Raw genomic sequence first — 27,113 nt, 5'->3', positions numbered from 1 at the left:
AAATTAGCCAGGCGTCACGGCACACACCTGTGGCCTCGGCTATTCAGGAGGCTGAGATGAGAGGGTCACTCAAGCCCATGAGTTCAAGGCTGCAGTGAACCGTGATGGCAGCACTGCACTCCAGCCTGCAGTGACAGAGGGAAACCGTGTCACAAACAGACCAGATCCCAGTGATTCCACAACCCGATGCCTCAGCCACGATGCAAACTGCCACATTCCTAACAACAATGTTTATGTTTTGGCTCCTGAGAGGAAACAAAAAGTTTTTTTAGAAAACACACAGAAGTATTTAAAAAGTTTTAAACAAACACAGATCACTTCAACTCTACCACCGAGAGGTGACTTCTGTAAACATTTTTGTTTGTTCTGTGACTTTCCCATGAACATATATGTGTATTTTAACGAAAGTGGATGCTTTAGCTGCCTTGTTATCATCTGCCCTTTCCTTCTTTTTTCTCTTTTTCTTTTCTTTCTCTTTCATTTCTTTCTGTCTCCTTCCTTCCTTCTTTCCTGTCTTTCTCTTTTTCTTTCTTTCTCTTTCTTTCTCTCTCCTTCTCTTTCCTTCTTTCTCTGTCTCCTTCCTTCCTTCCTTCCGTCTTCCCTTCCTTCTCTTTCTTTCATTCCTCTGTCTCTCTCTCTCTTTCTCTCTCTCTTTTTTTCTTTCTTTCTAGGGAGTCTTGCTCTGTCACGCAGGCTGGAGTACAGTGGCGCGATCTTGGCTGACTGCAACCTCCACGTCCCAGGCTCAAGTGATTCTCCTGCCTCAGCCTCCCGAGTAGCTGAGGCTACAGGCACACGCCACCACGCCCAGCTAATTTTTGTATTTTTAGTAGAGGCGGGGTTTCACCACGTTGGCCAGGCTGGTCTTAGACAGGGTCTCACTGTGTTGCCCAGGCTGGCTTCAAAGTCCTAGGCTCAAGCGACCCTCCTGCCTTAGCCTCCCACGGTGTTGGGATTACAGGCGTGAGCCACTTCGTCCGGCCTGTAATCTGCTTTTTCTACCTAACAGCACACGTGGAGGTCTCGCCTGTCCACAGACAGAAGTTGAGATCTCAGCGGGAGAAGAACGGGGCCCAGGCAGCGTCTCTCCTCCCCACCCAGGGCCTCACGGCACTGACTGGTGGGTGGGGAGGGTGGGGGAGGGAATTCAGGGAATGGGGAAGCAGTAGAGTGTGGGGTGGGTGAAGGGGCCAGGCGGAAGCACCAGACAAGAATAGGCACCCCGGGGCTGAGTGGAGGCGGCCTCTGAGGCTGCGCGTGGCAAGTCTGGGGGTGGGGCTGGCACCGTGGGGATTAAACAAAGCTCCCGGCTGGAACCCATGATCCTCCATACCGAGGCCACGGGGCAACCGGCGGCTGGCCAGCGTCCCCAGTCAAGGAAGCAGATCCACGGAGCAACTGCTCCAGAGGGCTTTCGAGAGGGCCAGGCTCCCCAAGCCACTCCTTCCTCAGTCTGGCACCTGGCAAGGTTCCCAATGCCTCTTCCCTTTCCACGCCTCACAAGGCGGGACACCTGGAAACCCTCTGCTTGGACACGAGGCTTCCCGTCAACCTCTCTGTTTCCGAGAGAGGCCAGAGAGGAAGGTGAGCTACCTGGAAGATGAAGCAAGGTCTCCATTCGTAACTGGGAGACACCAGGAAAACCAGCAGCCCGGAAGAGAAGGACCAGAGACCAGGAGACGAAAGGACTCCTTCCAGCGAGAGCGAGGAGATTCAGAAATAGCGGAGAACGGCCGCGCGCGGTGGCTCACGCCTGTAATCCCAGCACTTTGGGAGGCTGAGGCGGGCAGATCACCTGAGGTCAGGAGTTCAAGACCAGCCTGGCCAACATGGCGAAACCCCATCTCTACTAAAAATACAAAAATTAGCCAGGTGTGGTGGTGCGCACCTGTAATCCCAGCTTCTTGGGAGGCTGAGGCAGGAAAATTGCTTGAACCTGGGAGGCAGAGCTTGCAGTGACTGGAGATGGCGCCACTGCACTCCAGCGTGGGCGACAGAGTAAGACTCCGTTTCAAAAAAAAAATTTTTTTTTTCATACTGTATGATTCCACTTACATAAAAAAAGACAACTAATCTACAGTGACAGAGGCAGGTCAGGGTTGCCAGAGCCGGGAGCGAGGGTGTGGTTTGACTTCGAAGGGGCTCAAGAAAACTTTTAGAGGTAACAGAAATGTTCTATATCTTGATGGTAATTGTGATGACATAACTATATATACTTGCGAAAACTCATCAAAATATATAATTACAATAGGCCAGGCGTGGTGGCTCACGCCTGTAAATCCCAGCACTTTGGGAGGCCAAGGCAGGTGGAGCACCTGAGGTCAGGAGTTCAAGACCAGCCTGGCCAATATGGTGAAACCCCGTCTCTACCAAAAATACAAAATTAGCCGGGTGTGGTGGCGCATGCCTGTAATCCCAGGTATTTGGGAGGCTGCGGCAGGAGAATCACTTGAACCCGGGAGGTGGAGGTTGCAGTGAGCCGAGATCGCACCACTGCCCTCCAGCCTGGACGACAGAGCCAGACTCTGTCTCAAAATATATATAGCCATAATCAGAAAATACTGCAGATTTATTTTTAGCCTTTGGCATCAATCTACATGTAAACCATGAAAAAGGTGAATATTTTCCATCTGTTCTAACTATAAATAGTAACCTTGGCTCTGGAACTGCAACTGTCCAGCTGTTATGAGTTGGGAGGTGGGTGGGAGGGACAGAAAGAGGAAAGGATGGGACCCTCATCTTCGGGGGAACAGAGGAAAGATACTGTCCAAAGTTGGTGGGACAAGAGACAGAGGTTTAAGTCCTGTAAATTATTATCATTATTTGAGGCAGAGTCTCATTCTGCTACCCACTGCAGCCTCGAACTCTCGAACTTCTGGGCTTAAGTGATGCTCCCACCTTGGCCCCATGAATAGCTGACACTACAGGTGTGTACCACCATGCCCAGCTCATTTTTTAACTTTTTGTAGAGACAGTCTTGCTATGTTACCCACAGTGGTCTTGAAATTCCTGGCCTTGCCAGGCGCGGTGCCTCACGCCTGTAATCCAGCACTTTGGGCGGCCAAGGCGGGAGGATCACGAGGTCAGGAGATCGAGACCATCCTGGCCAACACACGGTGAAACCCCATCTCCATTAAAAATAAAAAAATTAGCTGGGCATGGTGGTGGGCGCCTGTGGTACCAGCTACTTGGGAGGCTGAGGCAGGAGAATGGTGTGAACCCGGGAGGTGGAGCTTGCAGTGAGCCGAGATCGCGCCACTGCACTCCAGCCTGGGCGACAGAGCGAGACTCCGTCTCAAAAAAAAAAAAAAAGAAAAGAAAAGAAAAATTCCTGGCCTCAAGTGAGCATCCTGCCTCAGTCCCCCAAAGTGCTGGTATTACAGGCACATGCCACCACTGCCCAGCCAATGCCTGCTTTTCATATCTGTCCCACAGTCATGTAAAATGTTAACACCAGGAGAACCTGAGCAAAGTGTATATATGGGAACTGTACTATTTTTGCAATTTTTCTGTTAAAAAGTCTAAAGTTTCTTTCTGTCTTTCTTCCTTCCTTCCTTTCTTTCTTCTGTTTTTTTTTTTTTTTGGAGATGGAGTCTTGCTATGTCACCAGGCTGGAGTGCAGTGGCGCAATCTCGGCTCACTGCAATCTCCACCTCCTGGGTTCAAGCGATTCCCCTGCCTCAGCCTGCCAAGTAGCTGGGACTACAGGCACATGCCACCACGCCTGGCTAATTTTTTGTATTTTAATAGAGATGGGATTTCACCATGTTGGCCAGGATGGTCTCGATCTCTGGACCTCATGATCCGCCCGCCTCAGCCTCCCAAAGTGCTGGGATTACAGGTGTAAGCCACCGCGCCCAGCCCTAAAGTTATTTCAATAAAGAATTTAAAATATATGGCCAGCCGTGGTGGCTCACGCCTGTAACTCCAGCACTTTGGAAGGCCAAGACGGGAGGATCACTTGAGGTTAGAAGTTCGAAATCAGCCTGGACAACATGGCAAAACCCTGTCTCTACTAAATGCTGGGATTACAGGCATGAGCCACTGTACCTGGCCAATAATAAAATAATTCTACAACTTTGAAAATGTAAAGTCAGTTGGAGCCCTGAGCTTGTTTTCCTGCAACTAGACGGTCCCATCTGGGGGTGATGGGAGACAGCAACAGATCATCAGGCATTAGATTCTCATAAGGAGTGTGAAACCTAATCCCTCGCATGCACAGTTCACAATGGGGTTCATGCTTCTGTGAGAACTGAATGCTGATGCTGATCTGACAAGGTGGAGCTCAGGCGGTAACGTTGGCGATGGGAGCGGCTGTAAATACAAATGAAGCTTTACTGGCTGGCCCACTGCTCACCTCTGGCTGTGTGGCCTGGTTCCTAACAGGCCACGTTCTGTGGCCCAGGGGTTTGGGACCCCTGCTGTAAAGGACAGTCTTGGTGTGGTCAGGAGCAGAGGGCCCTGGGAGCTGGTGCTCCACCTCCTTCGAGGTGCTGGACCTCAGCGGGGCCTGTGCTCTATCCACAAGCCTGCTTGCTTCTGGGTCCCGATTTTGTCTGTTAGTGCTTGTCTTCTTGTTGGAAGCCATCTCTTCCCTGGTGGAATGAATGAGCTATTAACAAATTATTTATTTATTTATTTAATTTTTTTTGGAGATGGAGTCTCGCTCTGTCGCCCAGGCTGGAGTGCAGTGGCACCATCTCAGCTCTCTGCAACCTCCGCCTCCGAGGTTCAAGCGACTCTCCTGCCTCAGCCTCCCAAGTAGCAGGGATTACGGGTGCACACCACCATGAGCAGCTCGTTTTTTTGTATTTTTAGTAGAGACGGGGTTTCACCATGTTGGCCAGGCTGGTTTCGAACTCCTGACCTCAAGTGATCCACCCGTCTCAGCCTCCCAAAGTGCTAGGATTACAACGTGAGCCACTGCATCTGGCTATATTTACTAGAGACAGGCTTTCACCATGTTGGCCAGGCTGGTCTCAAATTCCTGACCTCAAGTGATCTGCCTGCCTCAGCCTCTCAAAATGCTCAGATTACAGGCATGAGCCCCTGCACATGGCCCCTTTGTTCCATTCTTTTATTTATTTATTTTAATTTTATTTTTTTAAGACAGAGTCTCGCTCTGTTGCCCAGGCTGGAGTGCAGTGGCGTGATCTCAGCTCACTGCAACCTCCTCCTTCCGAGTGCAAGCAATTCTCCTGCCTCAGCCTCCCAAGTAGCTGTGACTACAGGTGCACGCCGCCATACCTGGCTAATTTGTTGTATTTTAGTAGAGATGGAGCTTCATCGTGTTGCCCAGGCTGGTCTCAAACCCCTGAGCTCAGGCAATCCGCCCACCTCGGCCTCCCAAAGTGCTAGGATTACAGGCACGAGCCATTGTGCCCGGCCATCAAATACTGTAAATAAACATTCAGACATGCAGAGGCTGCTAGCCTGGAGCACCTGTCAGTGACGGCAAGTCTTCCAGTCTGGACGGGCACAAAGTGGCTGTTATGTGAGCACATCCCTGGAGGGGCGGGATCCACGGGTGGTGAACACGGGGCCGTGCTCCCAGCCCTGCCCCGGGAGGGAAAGAATCTGGGCTGGAAGGTTTCCTGGGCCGCAGGCAGATGGAGGAACCCCGCGGCCCTGTGCTGGCTGCATTCTCACCGGTCTTCAGACGGGATGCCCTCGCCTGTCCAGGTCGTTCACTGTCATACTGCAGCAGGACGAGCCGCAGACAAAACTTTTCAGACACTGGATTCAAGAAGGAAGAGGTTTTTATTCGGCCGGGAGCGTCGGCAGACTTGCGTTTTAAGAGCTGAGCTCCTCAAAAAAGAAATTTTTGGCCTTTTTAAAGGGTTACAACTTTAAGGGGTCCATGTAAAAGGGTCGTGTTACATCAAGCAAACATGGGAAACGTGAGTGGGGGCCACATCATCAGCTAACAGAACAGAAAGTCTTACAATGCTTTTTTCATAGTGTCTGGAATTTACAGATAACACAAGTAGTTTAGGTCAGGGGTTGATGTTATTATTATTACTTTTTTTTAACTCCTAGGGCCGGGTGGTGGTGCCAAGGTTGGCTGGCTATTTATCTTACTTTTGTTTTTTTTTCTAACTTTTTGCTTCTTCTCTCCTCCTGTCTTGTGAACTAGGCAAGATGCGGGGAGGAGGGCAGCAGGGGTAGTAGCGGTCTCCTTCCTTATCCCCCACTTTGAGAATTTTCACTAAGTAGTGGCAGTTCTCACTTTTATTTCTACTTTTTGAGTCTTTTTGTGAGACAGAGTGATCGTGTTTTATGTAATACACTTGCTCCTTCAAAACTTGACATCCAGAGCGGATCATCTGAAACTCCTTCTTCCTCTTATGAGAAGAAAGTAACAACTGAGGTCCCCAGTTCACTCTGCCAGAAGGAAAACATTAAGCTGAAAGCTGGGCCAAGCGAGAAACTGCCTTTCCTTTTGCTCCTCAGCAGGGTGCTACAGATAAAAGGTTAAACATCATTTATGCAGCCAAAAAACACATGAAAAAATGCTCACCATCACTGGCCATCAGAGAAATGCAAATCAAAACCACAGTGAGATACCATCTCACACCAGTTAGAATGGCGATCATTAAAAAGTCAGGAAACAACAGGTGCTGCAGAGGATGTGGAGAAATAGGAACACTTTCACACTGTTGGTGGGACTGTAAACCAGTTCAACCATTGTGGAAGTCAGTGTGGCAATTCCTCAGGGATCTAGAACTAGAAATACCATTTGACCCAGCCATCCCATTACCGGGTATATACCCAAAGGACTATAAATCATGCTGCTATAGACACATGCACATATGTGTTTATTGCAGCACTATTCACAATAACAAAGACTTGGAACCAACCCAAATGTCCAACAATGATAGACTGGATTAAGAAAATGTGGCACATATACACCATGTAATACTATGCAGCCATAAAAAATGATGAGTTCATGTCCTTTGTAGGGACATGGATGAAGTCGGAAACTATCATTCTCAGCAAACTATTGCAAGGACAAAAAACCAAACACCGCATGTTCTCACTCATAGGTGGGAATTGAACAGTGAGAACACATGGACACAGGAAGGGGAACATCACACTCTGGGGACTGTTGTGGGGTGGGGGAGGGGGGAGGGATAGCTTTAGGAGATATACCTAATGCTAAATGACGAGTTAATGGGTGCAGCGCACCAGCATGGCACATGTATACATATGTAACTAACCTGCACATTGTGCACATGTACCCTAAAACTAAAGTATAATAATAATAAAAAAATTAATAAAATTAAATTAAAAAAAGGTTAAATATCCACGGGTAAGGCACTCCAGGTTCACCTTCTCTTTTGTAAAGAGCGGATTTTTGGAGCACCGGCTCTTCCCCTGCCTGTTCCTTTTCTCTTGAAACTTGAGGATTCAACAATGTGACCACACCCTCCCTGTTTCCCCTCCAGCCCACTTTCCTCCTTTAAATACTGAAGGCCTAAAAGTCTTTTTTTTTTTTTTTTTTTCGGAGACAGAGTCTCACTCTGTCGCCCAGGCTGGAGTGCAGTGGCGCGATCTCGGCTCACTGCAACCTCCATCTCCTGGGTTCAAGCGATTCTCCTGCCTCAGCCTCCCAAGTAGCTGGGACTACAGGCGCCCGCCACCACGCCCAGCTAATTTTTTTCTATTTTTAGTAGAGATGGGGTTTCACCATGTTGGTCAGGATGGTCTCGATCTCTTGACCTCGTGATCCGCCCGCCTTGGCTTCCCAAAGTGCTGGGATTACAGGTGTGAGCCACTGCACCCGGCCTAAAAGTCATCTTTGGAAGGGTACAGACCACAGGCTGATTCTGTAATTCCATGTTTTATTTTTCTTCCTCCTGGTCATGTCCTTACCCTTGGTGAAATAGACTTCTAAATTGATTGAGACCTGTCTCAGATACATTTTGGTTTACACTTTGTATGTCAGATTTTTTATTTTTTATTTTTATTTCTTTATTTATTTTTGAGATGGAGTTTCACTCTTGTCGCCCAGGCTGGAGTGCAATGGCGCGATCTCAGCTCACCACATCCTCTATCTCCCGGGTTCAAGCAATTCTCCTGCTTCAGCCTCCCGAGTAGCTGGGATTACAGGCATGTGCCACCACGCCCGGCTAATTTTGTATTTTTAGAAGAGATGGAGTTTCTCCATGTTGGTCAGGCTGGTCTCGAACTCCCAACCTCAGGTGATCTGCCTGCCTTGGCCTCCCAAAGCACTGGGATTAACAGGCATGAGACACTGCGCCTGGCCTTATTTTTTATTTTTTTTAGAGACGGGGTTTCACCATGTTGCCCAAGCTGGTCTCGAACTCCCAACCTCAGGTGATCCTCCTGCCTTGACCTCCAAAAGTGCCGGGATTACAGGTGTGAGCCAGCCACCGTGCCTGGCCTCAAATGTATTTTATTTTATTATTTATTTATTTATTTATTTATTTTGAGACGGAGTCTTTGTTGCCCAGGCTGGAGTGTAGTAGCGAAATCTCAGCTCACTGCAACCTCCACCTTCTGGGTTCAAGTTATTCTCCTGCCCCAGCCTCCTGTGTAGCTGGGATTATGGGCGTGTGCCACCACGCCAGGCTAATTTTTATGTTTTTAGTAGCAATGGGGTCTCGCCATATTGGCCAAGCTGGTTTCGAACTTCTGATCTCAGGTGATCCACCTGCCTCGGCCTCCCAAAGTGCTGGATTACACGCATGAGCCACGATGCCCGGTCTCAAATTTATTTTAGAAAGAATCATGTAATAATATCTTATTATTTTCCTAATCTACTCTTTAGTTTTTAAGTAATCAACAATTTTAAGAGTCATTCTTTCACTGTTAAAGATATTATTCAAATTCCTCAAAATGTTTCATGATTAAACTAAAATCTGCACTTAGCAAACAATCACATTTTGCGGCTTGTATGTACTGTTCATTGTTTTAAAGCTTAAATGCAAGTAAAAATGTTATAAATGGTCACATAAGGGTAACATAATGGCTGGATGTGGTAGCTCACGCCTGTAATCCCAGCACTCTGGGAGGCTGAGGCAGGTGGATCACCTGAGGTCAGGAGTTTGAGACCAGCCTGGCCAACAAGGTGAAACCCCATCTCTACTAAAAATACAAAAATGAGCCCGGCGTGTGGCGTGCGCCTGTAATCTCAGCTACCCAGGAGGCTGAGGCAGAAGACTCGCTGGAACCTGGGAGGCAGAGGCTGCAGTGAGCCGAGATCGCGCCACCGCACTCCAGCCTGGGCGACAGAGTGAGACTCTGTCTCAAAAAAAAAAAACAAAAAAAAAAACAGTAACATAATTGGGCCAGGTACGGTGGCTCACTAATCCCAGCACGGTGGGAGGTTGAAGCGGGCGGATCACTCATGATCATGAGCTCGAGATCAGCCTGGGAGCCTGGGCAAGATGGTGAAACCTCGTTTCTACAAGAAATACAAAAAATTATCAGGGCATGGTAGTATGTGACTGTAGTTCCAGCTACTCGAGAGGCTGAGGCAGGAGAATCGCTTGAACCCGGGAGGGGGAGGTTGCAGTAAGCAGAGATCACACCACTGCACTCCAGCCTGGGCAACAGAGTGAGACCTTGTCTCAAAGAAAAAAAAAAAAAAAAGGCTGGGCGCGGTGGCTCACACCTGTAATCCCAGCACTTTGGGAGGCCGAGGTGGGCAGATCACAAGATCAGGAGTTCAAGACCAGCCTGGCCAAGATGGGGAAACCCCATCTCTACTAAAAATACAAAAATTAGCTGGGCGTGGTGGTGGGCACCTATAATCCCAGCTACTCGGGAGGCAGAGGCAGAGAATTGCTTGAACCCAGGAGGCGGCGCTTGCAGTGAGCTGGGATCGTGCCACTGCACTCCAGCCTGGGGGACAAGGCGAGACTCTGTTCCAAAAAAACAAAAACAACAACAACATAATTGAAGCACCTCGAGTTCTGTTTCTCTGTATTTACAATCACTGCATGTTAATTAGGTTTATTTTGCATTTAATGCTTAAACACAGAAATCTGAAGTCCCACAGGGGCTGGAGACATGGATTGTACCAAAAGCAAGCGCCAATGATTCCTAAATATTGGAGTAGTGTGCGCTGTGAGTCCGTGTGTGATGGGATCCCACTGCCTCACTGGACATTGTCTGAATTTACTTTCACTTAGAGCATGTTTATAAAGGGTAATTAAAATGTGCTCATCGGAAGCTGTATTAAAACTCACTGGCGATCGCAGCAACTGTTCAGCTTAGAATTTAGAGCAACAAAAGGTTTTTTTTAGGCGAGTGTTTTCTCACTGATATTGTACAGAAGGGTGACGCATGGTGTTAATAAAAGGCAGCAGGACTTTTAATTGGTGATGACTGTTTCTCAGTTCCCAGCACTCCCAGGCCTCTCGGGTCCTGCCAGCATGAGGCAGAGGGCGACGAGCCCGGGAACCCAGCGCTTGATCGTAAGCAACAGAAACCAGGTCTGGGAACAGTGCCCTCCCCGCCGTGAGGTCAGAACACTGCACCCACGCCTCAGGTGCACCCACCCCTCAGGTGCACCCACCCCTCAGGCTGGCTCTGTGGGAGACCCCACCCTTGTCCTCTGCAGATTAGACAGACTCTGCGGGTGTGGACCCTGCCCTGCCCAGGTCCAGGTTAGATTCTGCGGGTGTGGACGCTCCCAGGCTCTGGTCCAGGTTAGAGTCCGCGGGTGTGGACCCTTCCCCTGCCCGGGTCCAGGTTAGAGTCCACGGGTTTAGGCCCTGCCCCAGTCCAGGTTAGATTCTGTGGGTGTGGATGGACCCTGCCCTGCCCGGGTCCAGGTTACAGTCCGTGGGTGTGGACCCCGCCCTGCCCGGGTCCAGGTTACAGTCCGTGGGTGTGGACCCCGCCCTGCCCGGGTCCAGGTTAGAGTCCGCGGGTGTGGACCCCGCCCTGCCCGGGTCCGGGTTACAGTCCGCGGGTGTGGACCCCACCTGGGTCCAGGTTACAGTCTGTGGGTGTGGACCCCGCCCTGCCCGGGTCCAGGTTACAGTCCGCGGGTGTGGACTCCGCCCTGCCCGGGTCCAGGTTACAGTCCGCGGGTGTGGACCCCACCTGGGTCCAGGTTACAGTCTGTGGGTGTGGACCCCGCCCTGCCCGGGTCCAGGTTACAGTCCGCGGGTGTGGACCCTGCCCTGCCTGGGTCCAGGTTACAGTCCGCGGGTGTGGACCCCACCTGGGTCCAGGTTACAGTCTGTCGGTGTGGACCCTGCCCTGCCCGGGTCCAGGTTACAGTCTGTGGGTGTGGACTCCGCCCTGCCCGGGTCCAGGTTACAGTCTGTGGGTGTGGACCCCGCCCTGCCCGGGTCCAGGTTACAGTCTGTGGGTGTGGACCCTGCCCTGGCAGCGCAGGCGGCTGGCGTTGTGCTTGTCCCGGGCCACGCCTCTGGAGGCCTTTGGGTGATGGTGCCACCCTCTGGGCTCCTCCTGCCCCCAGACCTGGATCCCTGCGGGGAACCCTTCTGCATCCCACATCTCTGTCCTTCATCCCGGGATGGAGCCCACAGGGACCCCAGGAAAAGGCCCCGTAAAGGATTGGGGGCTCAGAGACGCCCCGTGGACCCGGATCCCCGCACTGCAGCCTGGGCAACAGAGCAAGACTCTCGTCTCCAGAAAAAAAAAAAAAAAGGAAAAGAAAAAAGAAAAGAAAACAAAATATAAGGAAACTAACGTAAGGATGACAGTGCCAGCAATGAGCTAGGAAGAGAACATGCAGACGCCTAATAATAGATTCTTCTGTCTACAGTTATCTTGTTGTCAGCCAAGAGTGAGCACTGCCTGGTCTCCTAAATGACACTTTCCAAGACATTAAGAGAAGCGTTGAGTAAATGCCTAAACACAAATGAGCAGGTGCTTTTCCCCTTGGGGCAGGTTCTAGGCCTCAGGGTCCAGGCCAGCTCCTGGAGCCATCATTTGCTTGTAAGAAGAGTCACAGGAGAGCGGCACAGACCCTTGGGTACAACATCAAGGACACGCCGAGGTCAAAGGAAGAAGGCGGAGAGGGTGAGGCCTGTGTGGAGGCTGCAGCCTCCTCTCTGTGAAAGGCACTGCCTGAGACCTCTTAAAATGCTTTTAAAAGGCTGGGCGCGGCGGCTCACGCCTGTAATCCCAGCATTTTGGGAGGCCCATGTGGGTGAATCATTTGAGGTCAGGAGTTTGAGACCAGCCTGGCCAATGTGGTGAAACCCCATCTCTACTAAAAATACAAAAATCAGTTGGGCATGGTGGTGGGCGCCTGTAGCCCTAGCTACTTGGGAGGCTGAGGCAGGAGAATCGCTTGAACCCAGGAGGGGGAGGTTGCAGTGAGCTGAGATTGCAGCACTGCCCTCCAGCCTGGGTGACAGAGCGAGACTCCATCTCAAAACAACAACAACAAACCATGGTATTCATAGCCCACCAGCCTGAGTAACATCCAGGGATTGTTTCTCTCTCTGACATCAGATGGACAATGCTATTTATAGAATTCTGGGCTGGGCGCGGTGGCTCATGCCTGTAATCCCAGCACTTTGGGAGGCCGAGGCGGGTGGATCACGAGGTCAGGAGTTCGAGACCAGCCTGACCAACATGGTGAAACTCCATTTCTACTAAACAAACAAAAAAAAAATACAAAAATTAGCCAGGTGTGGTGGCATGCACCTGTAATCCCAGCTACTCAGGAGGCTGAGGCAGGAGAATCGCTCGAACCCAGGAGGTGGAGGTAGCGGTGAGCCGAGATCGCACCACTGCACTCCAGCTTGGGTGACAGAGCGAGACTCTTTCTCAAAAAAAAAAAAAAAAAAAAAATAGAATTCTGGAAAAGGGGGAGAAGTCAGGAGAAATATTCTATCACTGTAAGAACGTGGGGTACAGTGCAGTTTTGTTACATGCATAGATTGCATTCTGGATACTGGTCAAGTCAGGGCTGTTGGGGATCCATTGCCCGAATATCGTATGTTGTACCCACTAAGTCGTTTTACATCATCCACTCCCTTTTCTCCCTTCACCCTTCTGAGTCTCCACTGTCTATCATTCTCTATGTCCATGTGTTCACATTTTCTAGCACCCACTCATGAGACAAAATATGTGGTATTTGACTTTCTGCACCTGGCTTTTTCCACTAAGGTCATGGCCTCCAGTTCCATCTATGTTGCTGCAAAAGTCAGGATCTCGTTCTTGTTTTTGAGACGGAGTCTGGCTCTGTCACCCAGGCTGGAGGGCAGCGGCGCGATCTCCGCTCACTGCAAGCTCCGCCTCCCGGGTTCACGCCATTCTCCTGCCTCAGCCTCCCGAGTAGCTGGGACTACAGGTGCCCAACACCAAGGCTGGCTAATTTTTTTTTTGTATTTTTAGTAGAGACGGGGTTTCACCGTGTTAGCCAGGATGGTCCCTATCTCCTGACCTCGTGATCCGCCCGCCTCGGCCTCCCAAAGTGCTGGGATTACAGGCGTGAGCCACCGCGCCTGGCCTTGTTGTTTTTTTTTTTACCCCTGGGCTCAAGCGATCCTCCTGCCTCAGCCTCTTGACTAGCTGAGACTACAGGAGCATGCAAAAGTGCCTGGCTAATTAAAAAAAATTTTTTTAGAGATGATGTCTCGCTGTGTTGCCCAGGCTAGTCTCAAACTCCTAGGCTCAAGCCATCCTGCCTCAGCCTCTCAAGTATCTGGGATTATAGGCATGAGGCACCGTGCCAGCCAATATGGACATTTCAACACTATTAATTCTTCTAATCCATGAGTATGGGATGTCTTTCCATTTGTTTGTGTCTTTCATTAGTGTTGGGTGGTTTTCCTCATAGAGATCTTTCACCTCCTAAACTTATTCCTTGGTATTTTATTTTATTTTATTATTATTATTTTTTTGAGACGGAGTCTTGCTCTGTCGCCCAGGCTGGAGTGCAATGGCGCGATCTCGGCTCACTGCAACCTCCGCCTCCCGGGTTCACGCCATTCTCCTGCCTCAGCCTCCCAAGTAGCTGGGACTACAGGCGCCCGCCACCACGCCAGGCTAATTTTTTTTTTGTATTTTTAGTAGAGATGGGATTTCACCCTGTTAGCCAGGATGGTCTCGATCTCCTGACCTCGTGATCTGCCCGCTTCAGCCTCCCAAAGTGCTGGGATTACAGGCGTGAGCCACGGCGCCCGGCTGGTGTTTTATTTTTTTGTAGCTATTATAAGTGTGGTTGCCTTGATTTCTTTCTCAACTAGATCATTATTGACGGACAGAAATACTACTGATCTGTGTATGTCAATTTTGTATTCTGCAGCTTACCTGCATTCATCCCATCTAAGAGCTTTTTGGTGGAAGGTTTTCTAGATATGTGATCATATCATCAGCAAATGGGGATAATTTGACTTATTTTCCAATTTAGATGCCTTTTATTTCTTTCTCTTGCCTGATTGCTCTGGCTAGGATGAAAGATTTATCTTTAGAGAAAATTTAACTAAGTTCTCAGGCTAGTGAGGATGCACCTCGTAGTGGAAAATCAAGTGCTCAGTAAAAGGGAGACCGCCCGGCCTGCTCCCACCTGGAGGAGAGCCTCCAAGAGCACTCAGGCTGAGCCTGTGTCTTCCACGCTTAGCCAGGTGACTGTTTTTGAAGTTTGATGTTTTTCATTATAAAAACTCATGCAGAATTCACACATACACAAGTAGAGAGAATAATATAATAAACATAAAGAGCCTCCATATAGTCATCATTGATTTGGTGATTTAAAAAGGAGTAGGCTGGGCACAGCGGCTCATGCCTGTCCTCCCAGCACTTTGGGAGGCTGAGTTAGGAGGTTCGTTTCAGCCGCAGAGTTCGAGACCAGTCTGGGCAACATAGTGAGAACTCATCTCTACTAAAAATAAAAAATTAGCTGGGGGTGGTGGTGTGCATCTGTAGTCCCAGTTACTCCGGAGGCTGAGGTGGGAGGATCGCTTGAGCTTGGGAGGTTGGGGCTGCAGTGAGCTGTGATGGCACCCTTGCGCTCCAGCCTGGGTGACAGAGTGAGACCCTGGCTCAAAGGAAAAAAAAAAGGACTATAGAACAGCTTTGCCTGTTCTCGAGTTCCACATAAATTATATGAGATACAGTCTTTTCTCACTGGCCTGGTATCTGTGAGAGCTGTCCCCGTTGCAGTGTGCCCTGTCATTCGATTGCAGAATCGTATTCTGTTGTCTGGATAGACTGTAGTTTGTTTATACTGCAGATGGACTGTTGATGGACATTTGGGTTTTTTCCAATTTGGGGCTAGAATAAAGCTGCTATGAGCACTTGGTTACAAGTCTCTGCATTTTCATTTCTCAATAAGACAAGTTTTGTTTGTTTGCTTTGAGATGGGGTCTTGTTCTGTCACCCAGGCTGGAGTGCCGTGATGCCATCAAGACCCACTGCAGCCTCCACTTTCAGGTTCAAGCAATCCTCCTGCCTCAGCCTCCCAAAGTGTTGCGATTACAGCCGTGGGCCACCACACCCCGCCCAAGACAACTTTCTGATAAAGCTTTTGCTTTGACATCCTGAACACCCTTCCCTGGGACAGGGGTTCACGATACAGAAGAAACAAGTGTGCTGACTTGTGAGCCGAGAACAGCATCAGGTGTCAGTGAGGCTTCGATTACAGGTTAGTCTCAGCAGAGTTGTTTTTGACTGGGTAATAAATACGTGCACTAAAAGTAAATTCCATGGTACCGAGAGGAGTAAATTCCATGGAACCGAGAGGAGTAAATTCCATGGTACCAAGAGGTAAAGACTGGACTCTCACTCCAGTCCCTGGGGCACTCAGGTCCCTTCTCCAGAGGCCTCACTGTTCAACTGGTTTCTTTTGTCCCCTCCAGAAATTTTTTATGCATAAGCAAAAGAGGCAGCTCCCTTTTTTTTTTCTTCAGACGGAGTCTCACTTTGTCACCCAGGCTGGAGTGCCGTGGCAAGATCTCGGCTCACCACAACCTCCACCTCCCAGGTTCAAGCAATTCTCCTGCCTCAGCCTCCTGAGTAGCTGGGATTACAGGTATGCGCCACCACACCCAGCTAATTTTTGTAGTTTTAGTAGAGATGGGGTTTCACTATGTTGGCCAGGCTGGTCTCGAACTGCTGACCTCGTGATCCGCCCGCCTCGGCCTCACAAAGTGCTGGGATTCCAGGTGTGAGCTACCGCGCCCAGCCTGTGCTCCTTGTTTTTTAAAATTAACAATGTGTTTTGGAGATCATCCCATACTGATATAGAAGGCTGTCTTTGGCTACAAAAAGGTGAGTGTTTTTTCTTCAACCAACCAGCTCCCACCCGCCAGTAACCTCAGCTCTTCATTTAGGTCACAGAAAGGGGATTACAAAGGGAAGTAGAAATTGCCTTTGAATCACAGTGTAGGTAAGAACAAATAGATGAGTTGTTTTTATTTATTTATTTTTTTGAGACAGAGTCTCACTGTCACCCAGGCTGGAGTGCAGTGGCGTGATCTGAGCTCACTGTAACGTCCGTCTCCTGGGTTCAAGCAATTCTCTCACCTCAGCTTTACTGAGTAGCTTTGATACAAGCGCCCACCACCACCCCTGGCTAATTTTTGTATTTTTAGTATAGATGAGGTTTCACTATCTTGGCCAGGCTGGTCTTGAACTCCTGACCTCAAGTGATCCACCAGCCTTTGGCTTCCCAAAGTGCTGGGATTACAGGCATAAGCAACCGTGCCTGGCCTATGACAACAGCTTTTTGTTTGTTTGTTTGAGATGGGGTCTCGCACGATCGCCCAGGTTGGAGTGCAGTGGTGCGATCGTAGCTCACTACAGCCTCAACATCCCAGGCCCACAGATCCTCCCGCCTCTGCCTCCCGAGTAGCTGGAATTACAGGTATGCACCAACATGCCAGGTTAGTTTTTTTTTTTTTTTTTTTTTTTTGGAGAGACAGGGTCTCCTTATGATTCCCAAGCTGGGCTCAAGCGACCCTCCCACCTTGGCCTCCCAAAGTGCTGGGATTACAGGCGTGAGCCACTGTGCCTGGCCACAACAGCTTTTTGAGCTTCAGGAACTGAAGACTTTGTGTCCTTGGGTTAGGCAAAGATTTCCTAGATACAACACCAAAAGCACAATCCATTAAAAAAGAAATTGATAAATTAGACTTCATTCAAAATAAAAAGCTTATCTTCTTCAAACGACATTGTTAAAATAATGAAAAGACAAGCTATGGAATGAGAGAAAATATTTGCAAATCATAGATATATGATAAAGGACTTGTACCTAGAATATATGAAGAATTCTCAATATTCAGGAAGAACACAACCCAGTTTTGTCTAAATGGGCAAGATATTTGTATTAGTCCGTTCTCACATTGCCATAAAGAACTACCTGAGACTGGCTTGTTTATGAAGAAAAGAGGTTTAATTGACTCACAGTTCTGCATGGGTGGGGAGGCCTCAGGAAACTTCCAATCATGGCAGAAGGTGAAGGGGAACCAGGCACATCTTCACATGGCGATGGGAGAGAGAAGGCACACTTTTAAACAACCAGATCTCGTAAGAACTCACTATCATGAGAACAGCAAGGGAGAAATCCACCCCCATGATCCAATCACCTCCCACCAGGTCCTTCCCTCAACACTGGGAATTAGAGTTCAACATGAGATTTGGGTGGGGACACTCAGCCAAACCATGTCAATATTCAAAAAGACTCCTCACCAAAAAAGATACACAGATGGCAAATAAGCATATGAAAAGATGCTCAGCATCATTAGACATTAGGGAAATGCAAACTAAAACCATAACGAGATACAACTACGTACCTATTAAAATGGCTAAAATTAAAAACTGATTAGCTAGTGTTGGCAAATATGGGAGGAACTGGAATTCTTGCACAGGGCTGGTGGAAATGGTCCCGCCACTCTGGAAAATAGAATGGTAGTTTCTTAAAAATTTAGTATACATCTACCATGACTGCCATTCTACTAGATGTTTATCCAAGAGAAATGAAAGTACCTATCCATACAAAGACATGTACACAAATGTTGGAAGGAGCTTTATTTGTAATAGCCAAAACCTGGAAAGACCTCAAACACATGTCAACAGCTGAGTGGGTGAACACACTGTGGCTTATCTATAGAAGGGAATATTACGCAGCAGCAAAAAGGAATGAACTATTGATGGACACCCCAACATAGATGGACATCAAAACTGCTGAGTGAAAGAGGCAAGACAAAAAAAGTACATGTTGTATTAATCCACTCATGTATGATTTACAAAAATTTTTTTTTTAAACAAGGTCTCACTTGTTTAAAAAAAGTGAGTGCAATCTTGGGTAACTGCAGCTTCAATTTCTCAGGCTCGGGTGATTCTCCCATCTCAGACTCCTGAGTAGCTCAGACTACAGGTGTGCGCTACCATGCCCACTCATTTTTAAAATTTTTTTGTAGAGACGGGGTTTCCCAATGCTGCCCAGGCTGGTCTTGAATTCCTGGCCTCAAGAGATCCGCCCGCCTTGGCCTCCCAAAGTGCTGGGATTACAGGCATGGGCCACCAACACGCTCGGCTCATTTTAAAAATTTTTGGTAGAGATGGGGTCTCCCTCTGTTCCCCAGGCTGGTCTCGAACTCCTGGGCTCAAGTGATCCTCTCCACTCAGCATCCCAAAGTGCTGGATTTTACAGGCATGAACCACCACACCCGGCCTATAAACATTTCAAAGAATTAAGTGGAGAGGGACGTAATGCCTCTTGGGTGTCTGTGAACCCTTGTAGGTTGGGTTTCCGTCTTTCTCTGAACACATGCACCTGTGGACGTGCCAGGTCCCTGGGAGCTCCCTTTACAGATGTGTAGAGACAGAGCGGCAGTGCTGATGTCTCTTCCCATGCTGTGGCCCCAGCATGCAGGGCAAGGGACGGCCCAGGGGTTGGTGCACCTGCGTCCGAGGGGTCGAGGGGCCCCTCACACGTGTGTCCTCTTGGGCAAGCTCCCTGCCATTCATTTCTGGGTCTTGTGACAGAGACAGACGACGGAGCCTCATGCTGGATGGGAGCTGGATGGGAGCTGCTTGGTGCACAGGTGGGGGTCCTCCCAGTCCGCAGCCTCAGAATCACCTGCAGGGCTGACTGTGGCTCACCCGACTCTGCCTCAGTAGGTCTGGCCTGAGGCCCTGCAATGTGCCTTTCTAACAAGCTTCCAAGTGAGGCTGCTGCCACTGGCTCCATCGCCACCGAGGACCACCGACCCAGGGGCTCTTGAGGGCCCTTCAAGGATGTGGCAGAAGCCACAGAGGTCAAAGGGCACACAAGGAAGAGGTGGAAGACCACCCCTGAGGGCCCCCGAAATCCCTGTGGCCACGAGTTACAGAAGCTGGCGCAGGGAGCAGCCATGACGGTGCAACTCTGAAGGGGACCAGAGGGTGGCGAGGGTGTCTAGGGCAGGGGATGTGAGTCCATGGGGCAGGCTCAGCCACACATGCTGACCTCCCAATCCGGATACTCCAGCCATCCCCAAGGCTGAACTCCCCCAACCCTGACACCCCCCAGGGGTGACCTCCCCTAACCCAGACACCCCCCAAGAGTGACCTCCCCCAACTCAGACACCCCCGAAGGCTGACCTCCCCCAACCCAGACACCCCCCAAGGCTGACCTCCCCCAACCCAGACACCACAAGGCTGACCACCCCCAAACCAGACACCCCCCAAGGCTGACCTCACCCAACCCTGACACCCTCCGAGGTTGACCTCCCTCAACCCAGACACCCCCCAAGGCTGACCTCTCCACCCCGGCGTCCCCCTCAGGCTGACCTCTCCACCCCGGAGTCCCCCCCAGGCTGGCCTCCCACAACCTGGACACCCCAGCCACCCCCAAGGCTGACCTCCCCCACCCAGACAATCCCAAAGGTGACCTTCGCCCACCCGGACAAAACACCCTCCATCAAGGTTGACGTCCCCCAACTCTGAAACCAGCCCCCATCCAGATTGACCTCTCTGCACCTGGACACCCCAGTTGCCAACCAGGCTGACCTCCCCCTACCCAGACACCCCCAAGGCTGGCCTGCCCTCACCCTGATGCCCCCCAAGGCTGACCTCACCCGACCCTGACACCCCCCAAGGCTGACCTCCCCAACCCTGACACCCCTCCCAACGCTGGCCTGCCCTCACCCTGATGATGCCCCCCAAGGCTGACCTCCCCCAACCCTGACACTCCCCCAAGGCTGGCCTGCCCTCACCCTGATGCCCCAGCCCCTCTCAAGGTGAGTCCTATGGGGCCCTCCTTACCAGGGGTGTTGCCCGAACGTGTTGGGAGCTCCTGCCCCCTGGTGTCCAGAGGGGGCACTACGACACCCCACAGAGGAACTCTAGAATTCTAGAGGCTGGGATCCCTGCCTGACATGTCGGTTAGTTACCAACCCACAAAGTCAGGCATACACAATCATTAAAACAAATATTTTTAATTAAATTTTCAAACATGAAAGTATAAATGTTAATATTTGTTGAAAAATATACACAGCATTTCCCCCGTGTGAACACAATGGCTTCCGGTAACACTACCCACTTACAATGAGATCTTTTAGGCACTTGGGTGTAGAATGTGCGAGAGGGAAATGCAACTTTCCTTTCCTGCTACCTACAGAGGCAACCACAATCAGATCTCATGAAACATTGTTTTCAACACTGTTAGCATTACCAACTTAAAACATACGGTGACCGGACACATAACCTTTAAAGTCCCAGTATATGTAAAACAGGAGAAATCTGATAAGTTGTTAGGATTCCAAATTCCTTTTAGTCTGTTCACTGAGATATTAAATTTCAGGAGACAGAACCCAAAAAGAGATTTCATTTCTTTCTAATCACTTTGGCTTCTTTCTTTTTTGTTAAATAGGTAAAAACCTTCTTGGTGGGCACCTAAGCAGGATGCAGCCAATAGTTCATGAACCCAGTTGCGCATGTGAGGCGTAAAATCTAAGATGCTGCTGATGTGGCTGCAGGAGGAGCGGCTGCGACTTACTTTTAATTTCAAATCAGCTGTAGACGTTTGGGAGCCCTCTCGATGAACAGAACAAATCACATAACATGCAGAATCCACTCAGAGGCTGTTATTCCAGGGAAAGAGCGGGCAGGTGTCCTGAGGAGTACATTCTTGCTGTCACAGTCTCACTGCTGGCACAGAGGTGCCTTGTTTATGAGATTTAAAGGCCACAAACTCTGGCTCAGGTGGGGACAAGGGTGTGCCGTGGCTCAAACCAGCGTGGTCACTGTGTGGCTGGCACGGCCTGCACATGCTGCAGGAGCTGCTCGCAGTAGGTGGCCGAGCGGTGCTTGCGGATGACGGCCTCCGTCTCCTTCACCAGGAGATCTGGGAACAGCCCGCTGCCCTCTTTGAGGACCTCTGTAAAACAGCAAAACACCTTGAACATGCCAGAAATAAACATGAAACCAATCTTACCTCTTGTGCAAATTGGCTTTGTAGTAAAGTTCAAGCAGCTGTAAAAGCATCTGCAAATGACCTGACATTGCTGGGTGGGTACCCAGTAGTCACAATGTGGATACGAGTGACCCGACTCACACTGTGGGGACGAATGACCTGACGCTGCTGGATGGGGACCCAGTAGTCACAATGTGGATACGAGTGACCCGACTCACAATGTGGGGACGAATGACCTGACGCTGCTGGATGGGGACCCAGTAGTCACAATGTGGATACGAATGACCTGATCCTGCTGGATGGGTGTCCAGCGGTCATAATGTGGATACAAGTGACCTGACGCTGCTGGCCACGTGCACGGCAGTCCCAGTGTGGACACGAGCGACCTGATGCAGCGGATGGGTGCATGGTAGTCATAACGTGGATATAAGTGAGCTGACACTCTGGACGGGTGGACGGCAGTCAGAATGTGGATACGAATGACCTGAGTCACAACGTGCACAAGTGACCTGATGCTGCATGGTGGTCACTATGTGAATATGAGGAACCTGATGCTGCTGGGTGGGTGCATGGCAGTCACAACGTGGGTTCAAAGAACTGAAAATCGCCTCCTGGCAGTTGTTGGCAGACCATGAAATGATGTCCTGCAGAGTCTTCAGGTGGCATTTTTGGGCTTAGAAACAGGTTTCACAGGAGCAAATGGGCTCAGAAAAACAGGCGACTTTCTTATCCAATTTGCTGATGCCAATTCACCTGCCGCAGTGACTGCAAACCTCCCATGGGCCAGGCACCACCGACACAGCCAGAAATGAACCCATGCTTACGGAGGATTCATCAGGAAGCAGTGGCCGATGATGAAAATCAGGAAGGCAAACGTGTCAGGGGCTCGTGGTGGTGTGTGTGATGGGGGCAGTGGGAGCTGCAGGGGTGGGGGCCAAAAAGGGTTGGGCGTGTCTAGCTGAGGCAGGAGGAGGATGGGGAGGTTGCTGCAGTGGCTGGGGAGTCTATCAGATTCTGCTGGGAGTTAAGAGGGGGTCCAGGAGGACCTCAAGGTCTCCGCCTTCAGTCTTGAGGACAGATGGCCACTGAGGGTGGGGGGACCCGGCAGGCAGTGAGGGAGGGGGGTAGCGGCCCAGGGTTCGGCACCAGGCAGCTGCACTCGTGTGTGGTGCTGAGGCCAGGAGAAGAGCTCTGAGAGAGCGGTGCAGACACAGCAGAGGAGCAGTGAGTGGCCCACACGGGCGAGGTAAAGACCAGGAGACTGAGCACGGGCGTCCCGCAGCCAGAGGAGGGTGCGTGGCCGCCAGCTGTGCCTGGCGCTGCTCAGAGGTGCAGGCAGGTGGACGGCTGCGGATGCCTGCCATGGGCCCAGGGCCTCGAGGAGGGGTAAGGCGGGCTGCTTCCAGGGAGCCTGCTGCCAGGCAGATGTGCGGTGGGGGAGGTGGGGGCGGCGTCCAAGGCATCTGTGTTTTGTTTTTTTAAAGACAGGAGAAAGAATGGCCTGGACCGTGCAGTGGGGAAGGGAGATGCCCTGTGCAGTCCTGGGGAGGCGAGAGGGCCGGGGCTGCAGGCTGAGCTGGTGCACAGGGGCACTGGTCTCCTCGGCCTAGAGCAAGGTCCTGAGGACGAGTGAGGCTGAGGGTGAGAGTAGGAGAAGCTCAGAACTCGGGTTGATGGTGCGTAGTGCAGGACAGGAGAGCTGGGAGGGCGTAGGCAGGGCTGGGATTTGCCAGGGAGTGTGGGGAGCTGGGGGCGTCGCGTGGATCTGGCAGGACGGGCTGTCCCAGCGAGGCCTGCACGTGAGCTGCTGTCCTTTTAAACAATTTCCAATTGGTCTCCAATTCGCAGCTTCTTTCCGTGACCTGGAGAGCGCACGGGCCCCGCCGTGGATCAATGGGCTCTGGGGCTCCCTCACTGGCTGACAACCTGATTCCACGACTCAAGGCAGGGGCTCCCGACATGGGCTCCAAGGCCCTCGGGGTCCCCAGGACCCTTCAGAGGGTCTGTGAGTCAAAGCCAGGTTTGTGGTCACACGCAGAGCACGCCCGGCCTGCCTGTCACTGTGCTCACACCTGCGCAGATGCTGGAGCAGCTGAGTCCCACGCCCCCTGCCACACTCACCCTTGAGCACACGGCTTCACCTGCCACACTCGCCCTCACGCACACGGCTTCCACCCGCGAGTGGGCACCAGGTGCACCGCTTCACACGGAGGACCAGGGTCGTGCGGCGGAGCTGCTTTTCCCAGGAAGAATGGCGGACGGACGGGCAGTGCACCCACCCTGGCTGTGCGGACGCGGGATCTGGCAGAGCGCGGCGGGTAAGTGAACGGCCTGAGTCCCTCACTCCCAGAACAACCGACAGGGTTTGTGGCCGAGGATACAAGTCAAGCTCTCACACAAAAAATCACCATTAGCCAAAGCCTGGCCCTGCCACCACAAGCCGGACTCTTCTGAGCCTGGTGCCCACGCAGGAGAGTTTCTGACGCTGCGTAACAAGAGCAGCCACCCCAGGACGACCCGAGTTTCTGATGCCGCCGGACGGGAGGCGGCCACGCCGGGAAGGTCCGACATCGCATAACCGGATGTAGCCACGCCGGGAAGCCGGACGCAGCTGCGCGGGGAAGGTCTAAGTATTTTCCAAAGGAGGCAAAAGGCAAAGTCAGCACATCCAGGCCCAAAGCTTCCACACAGCAAAGGGAAGAATGAGCAGAGTACAGCCGCAGGGGCAGCCCGCGGGTACGGGATGGGAGACTGTATCTTAGAACCGCCGCCTGACAAGGATTAATCACTGGAATATATGAGGAGCTCAGGCTCAATAGGAGACACTCTAATAATCCAACTAAAAACGGGTAAAAGACCTGAATAGACAGCTCTCAAAAGACAGCATGGAAATGACAAACAGGCGTCTGAAAAGGTGCCCGCCACCACCGCTCCTCAGAGAAATGCAGATGGAAACAAGTGAGACATCCTCTGACCCCAGTTAAAACGGCTGCTATCCAAAGACCGGCAGAAACAAGTCCCGGCGCCGATGCGGAGACAAGGGAGCCCTCACGCTGCTGGTGGGAATGTAAATGAGCACCGCTCCGAGAACAGTCTGGAGGTCCCTCCAAAACTAAAAAGAGAGCTCCACACAGCCCGGCAATCCCACTCCTGGGCAAATACCCAAAAGAGAGGAATTCAGCTATGGGGGAGAGCTGCACGCGCACGCCGAATGCCCCACTTCCGACAGCCAAGGTTTGGAAGCAACCGGGGTGTCCACGGACAGATGAACGGAGAAGGAAAACGTGGCGCACACACAGTGGAATATTATTCGGCCACAAAAGAAATGAGATCCAGTCATTGGATCAACATGGAGGGAAGTGGAGGTCGCTATGTTAAGTGAAATAAGTCAGCACAGAAGGGCAAATTCCTCACATTCTCATTTGTGGGAACTAAAACTAAAAATAATTCAACTCATGGAGATAGAGCAGAAGGATGGCTCCCAGAGGCTCGGAAGAGGAATGGGGCCGGGGGGAGAGGTGGGGATGGTTAATGGGTACAAAAACAGAATGAATAAGAGCTAGTATTTGATAGCACAACAGGGTGACTATGGTCAACAATAATTTATCACACATTTAAACATAACAAGTATCACTGAATTATCTGTAACACAAAGAAAGGGTAAGTGTTTGAAGTGACGGGGACCCCATTTCCCCAATGTGATTTACACACAGTACATGCCTGTATCACAGTATCACACATGCCTTATAAATATATACACCTACTGTGTACCCACAAAAATTAAAAATACAAATTTTATTAAAAAAAGCAAAGTCATTATATTCACCAACAACAAAACAAAACAAAACAAAAAAAGAAAACAAAGCAAATCATTACATTCCAAGTGCGAGATGGACCAGCGGATTTTAATGCACTGAGCGTGGAAGGCTCTGTGGTGTGGCCTCAGGCCCTGTGCTGTGAGTGACCTTCAAGGGACGGCCTGTGTCGCTGTTGGCGTGGTATTGAAGAAGTCCCACGCCTATCTGAAAAGGCTACTAAAATACTCTTCTTTTGTCCAACTACACCTGAAGCCACAGGCGAGGCCAGATTATTTTCCACGTATTTCAACCAGAGCCATACACATCATGACTGACTGTATGGAAGATGTGAAAGTCCAGTGTCTTCCATCAAGCTACACATTTAAGACATTTGCAAAAATTGTTCTTGCAGATGATTTTGTTTTGGAAAGTATATTTCAAAAACACAAGTCATCTGTGTCAATATATACTGGGCTTACTATTGTTATTTTAAACAATTAACAAGTATTCTAGAATACTCTCAATTTTGATTTCTGTTAGAGGAAATGTCAGCAGCTATCACCACAAAGACAGCCGCTCTCAGGGCTTGCCAAGAACTCAAGTGTGTGCCAGGCTGGAGCTGAGGCCCCTCCTGTGCCCCAGGGCCCTGTGGCCGGTCACACGGCTCAGCTACAGATGCCCGTGGCAGGCGCTGAAAGCAGGCATCGGAATGAAGGCCAAGCCGTCGGAGTCTCACCTAAAATTGCATCCTGGATGGCCCTCTCTGGATCGTCAAGGTGAACCAGCAACTCTCGGTACAGGTACTGGACACTGCTCTGATAGTAGGATTTTGCGTTGGCAGCCTTGACACACTGCAGCCAGGTGACCAAGGTGGAGGCGGCTGCAATCCTCACATCGTTGGAAACGTCATCTAGGCGTTTTAAGAGTTCTGGAAGGAGGGAGCGAGACAGGTGTGTGAGTCTACAGCAGACATTTCACGTCTAAACGTCCACAAAGGCATTTAGTTCACACTCCCATGGGACACCTGCCCTGGGGTCCTAGGAAACCCACACCTCACGGGAGACTCCGTGCATCTCGAGCCACATGCAAGGTGCTCCTGGCGACCTGGGACCCCTGAACCCCAGCCAACAGAGTGGAGGCGGCCCAGGCCCTGCTGCGGCCCCTGTAATAACCTGTCCTGCAGGCGCAGAGCCTCCCTGAAGCTGTAGCTGTGTGCTCACCTGGCCCTCCACCTCCCCGCAGCTGTGTGCTCACCTGGCCCTCCACCTCCCCGCAGCTGTGTGCTCACCTGGCCCTCCACCTCCCCGCAGCTGTGTGCTCACCTGGCCCTCCACCTCCCCGCAGCTGTGTGCTCACCTGGCCCTCCACCTCCCCGCAGCTGTGTGCTCACCTGGCCCTCCACCTCCCCGCAGCTGTGTGCTCACCTGGCCCTCCACCTCCTGCTCCCAGATGCTCAGATCCCCGAGCTGGCCACCCCGCCCAGCTCTGACCCTGCCCTCCCACCAGAGCTGAGGACTCGGTGACAGACAACCCCCTACTGTGGTCAGTTTTCTGCTGCTGAAAACAGAAGGATGATCCTTCCCGATGGGTAGAAACTTATGAGGTTAATGGACATAATTTTTATCAAATTTATGCTTTTTTTACATCATCTTAAAAAAATCTTTGGCACCCCCTTCTGTGCAGCATCCGGAAATTCGCAGATGACTGAGTCGTAAAACCACCCGGAGGCCCATCTTCCCGACGCTGGGAGGGGCAGCTGCCCGCGCCTGGCACCAGGCCCATCTTCCCGCTGCAGACGCGAGGGTGGGCTGGGTCTCTGCTGCTTTTGCAATGTGGAGGGCATGATCCACCCTCAGCAACAGGATCCTATGTAACGAAAGGCATGAAAAACATCCAAAGTTCAGGCCATCCTACCAAGTCAGGCTTTGAGACAAGTGGGACCCAGTGGGTTAACTCCT

General features: G+C 50.9%; 1 protein-coding gene across 2 annotated transcripts in view; it reads right to left on the bottom strand.

The window, feature by feature from the left end:
• Positions 1 to 20,365: 20,365 nt before the first annotated feature.
• Positions 20,366 to 27,113, bottom strand: part of DNAAF5 (dynein axonemal assembly factor 5) — a 59,269-nt gene continuing 52,521 nt past the window's right edge. For both annotated transcript variants that reach the window (XM_055346668.2, XM_063708317.1), the window contains 2 exons: positions 25,892 to 26,083; positions 20,366 to 21,322 (listed from right to left, as the gene is read on the bottom strand). In XM_055346668.2, coding sequence (XP_055202643.1) covers positions 21,186 to 21,322; positions 25,892 to 26,083 — 329 coding nt within the window. In that variant the 3' untranslated portion in view covers positions 20,366 to 21,185. The remainder of the gene's footprint in view (positions 21,323 to 25,891; positions 26,084 to 27,113) is intronic.

The sequence above is a fragment of the Gorilla gorilla genome, chromosome 6, assembly GCF_029281585.2.
Source record: "Gorilla gorilla gorilla isolate KB3781 chromosome 6, NHGRI_mGorGor1-v2.1_pri, whole genome shotgun sequence".
NCBI lineage: Eukaryota > Metazoa > Chordata > Mammalia > Primates > Hominidae > Gorilla > Gorilla gorilla.
Note: the sequence above shows the minus strand (reverse complement) of the source record. Positions and strands in the feature narration are given on the sequence as shown.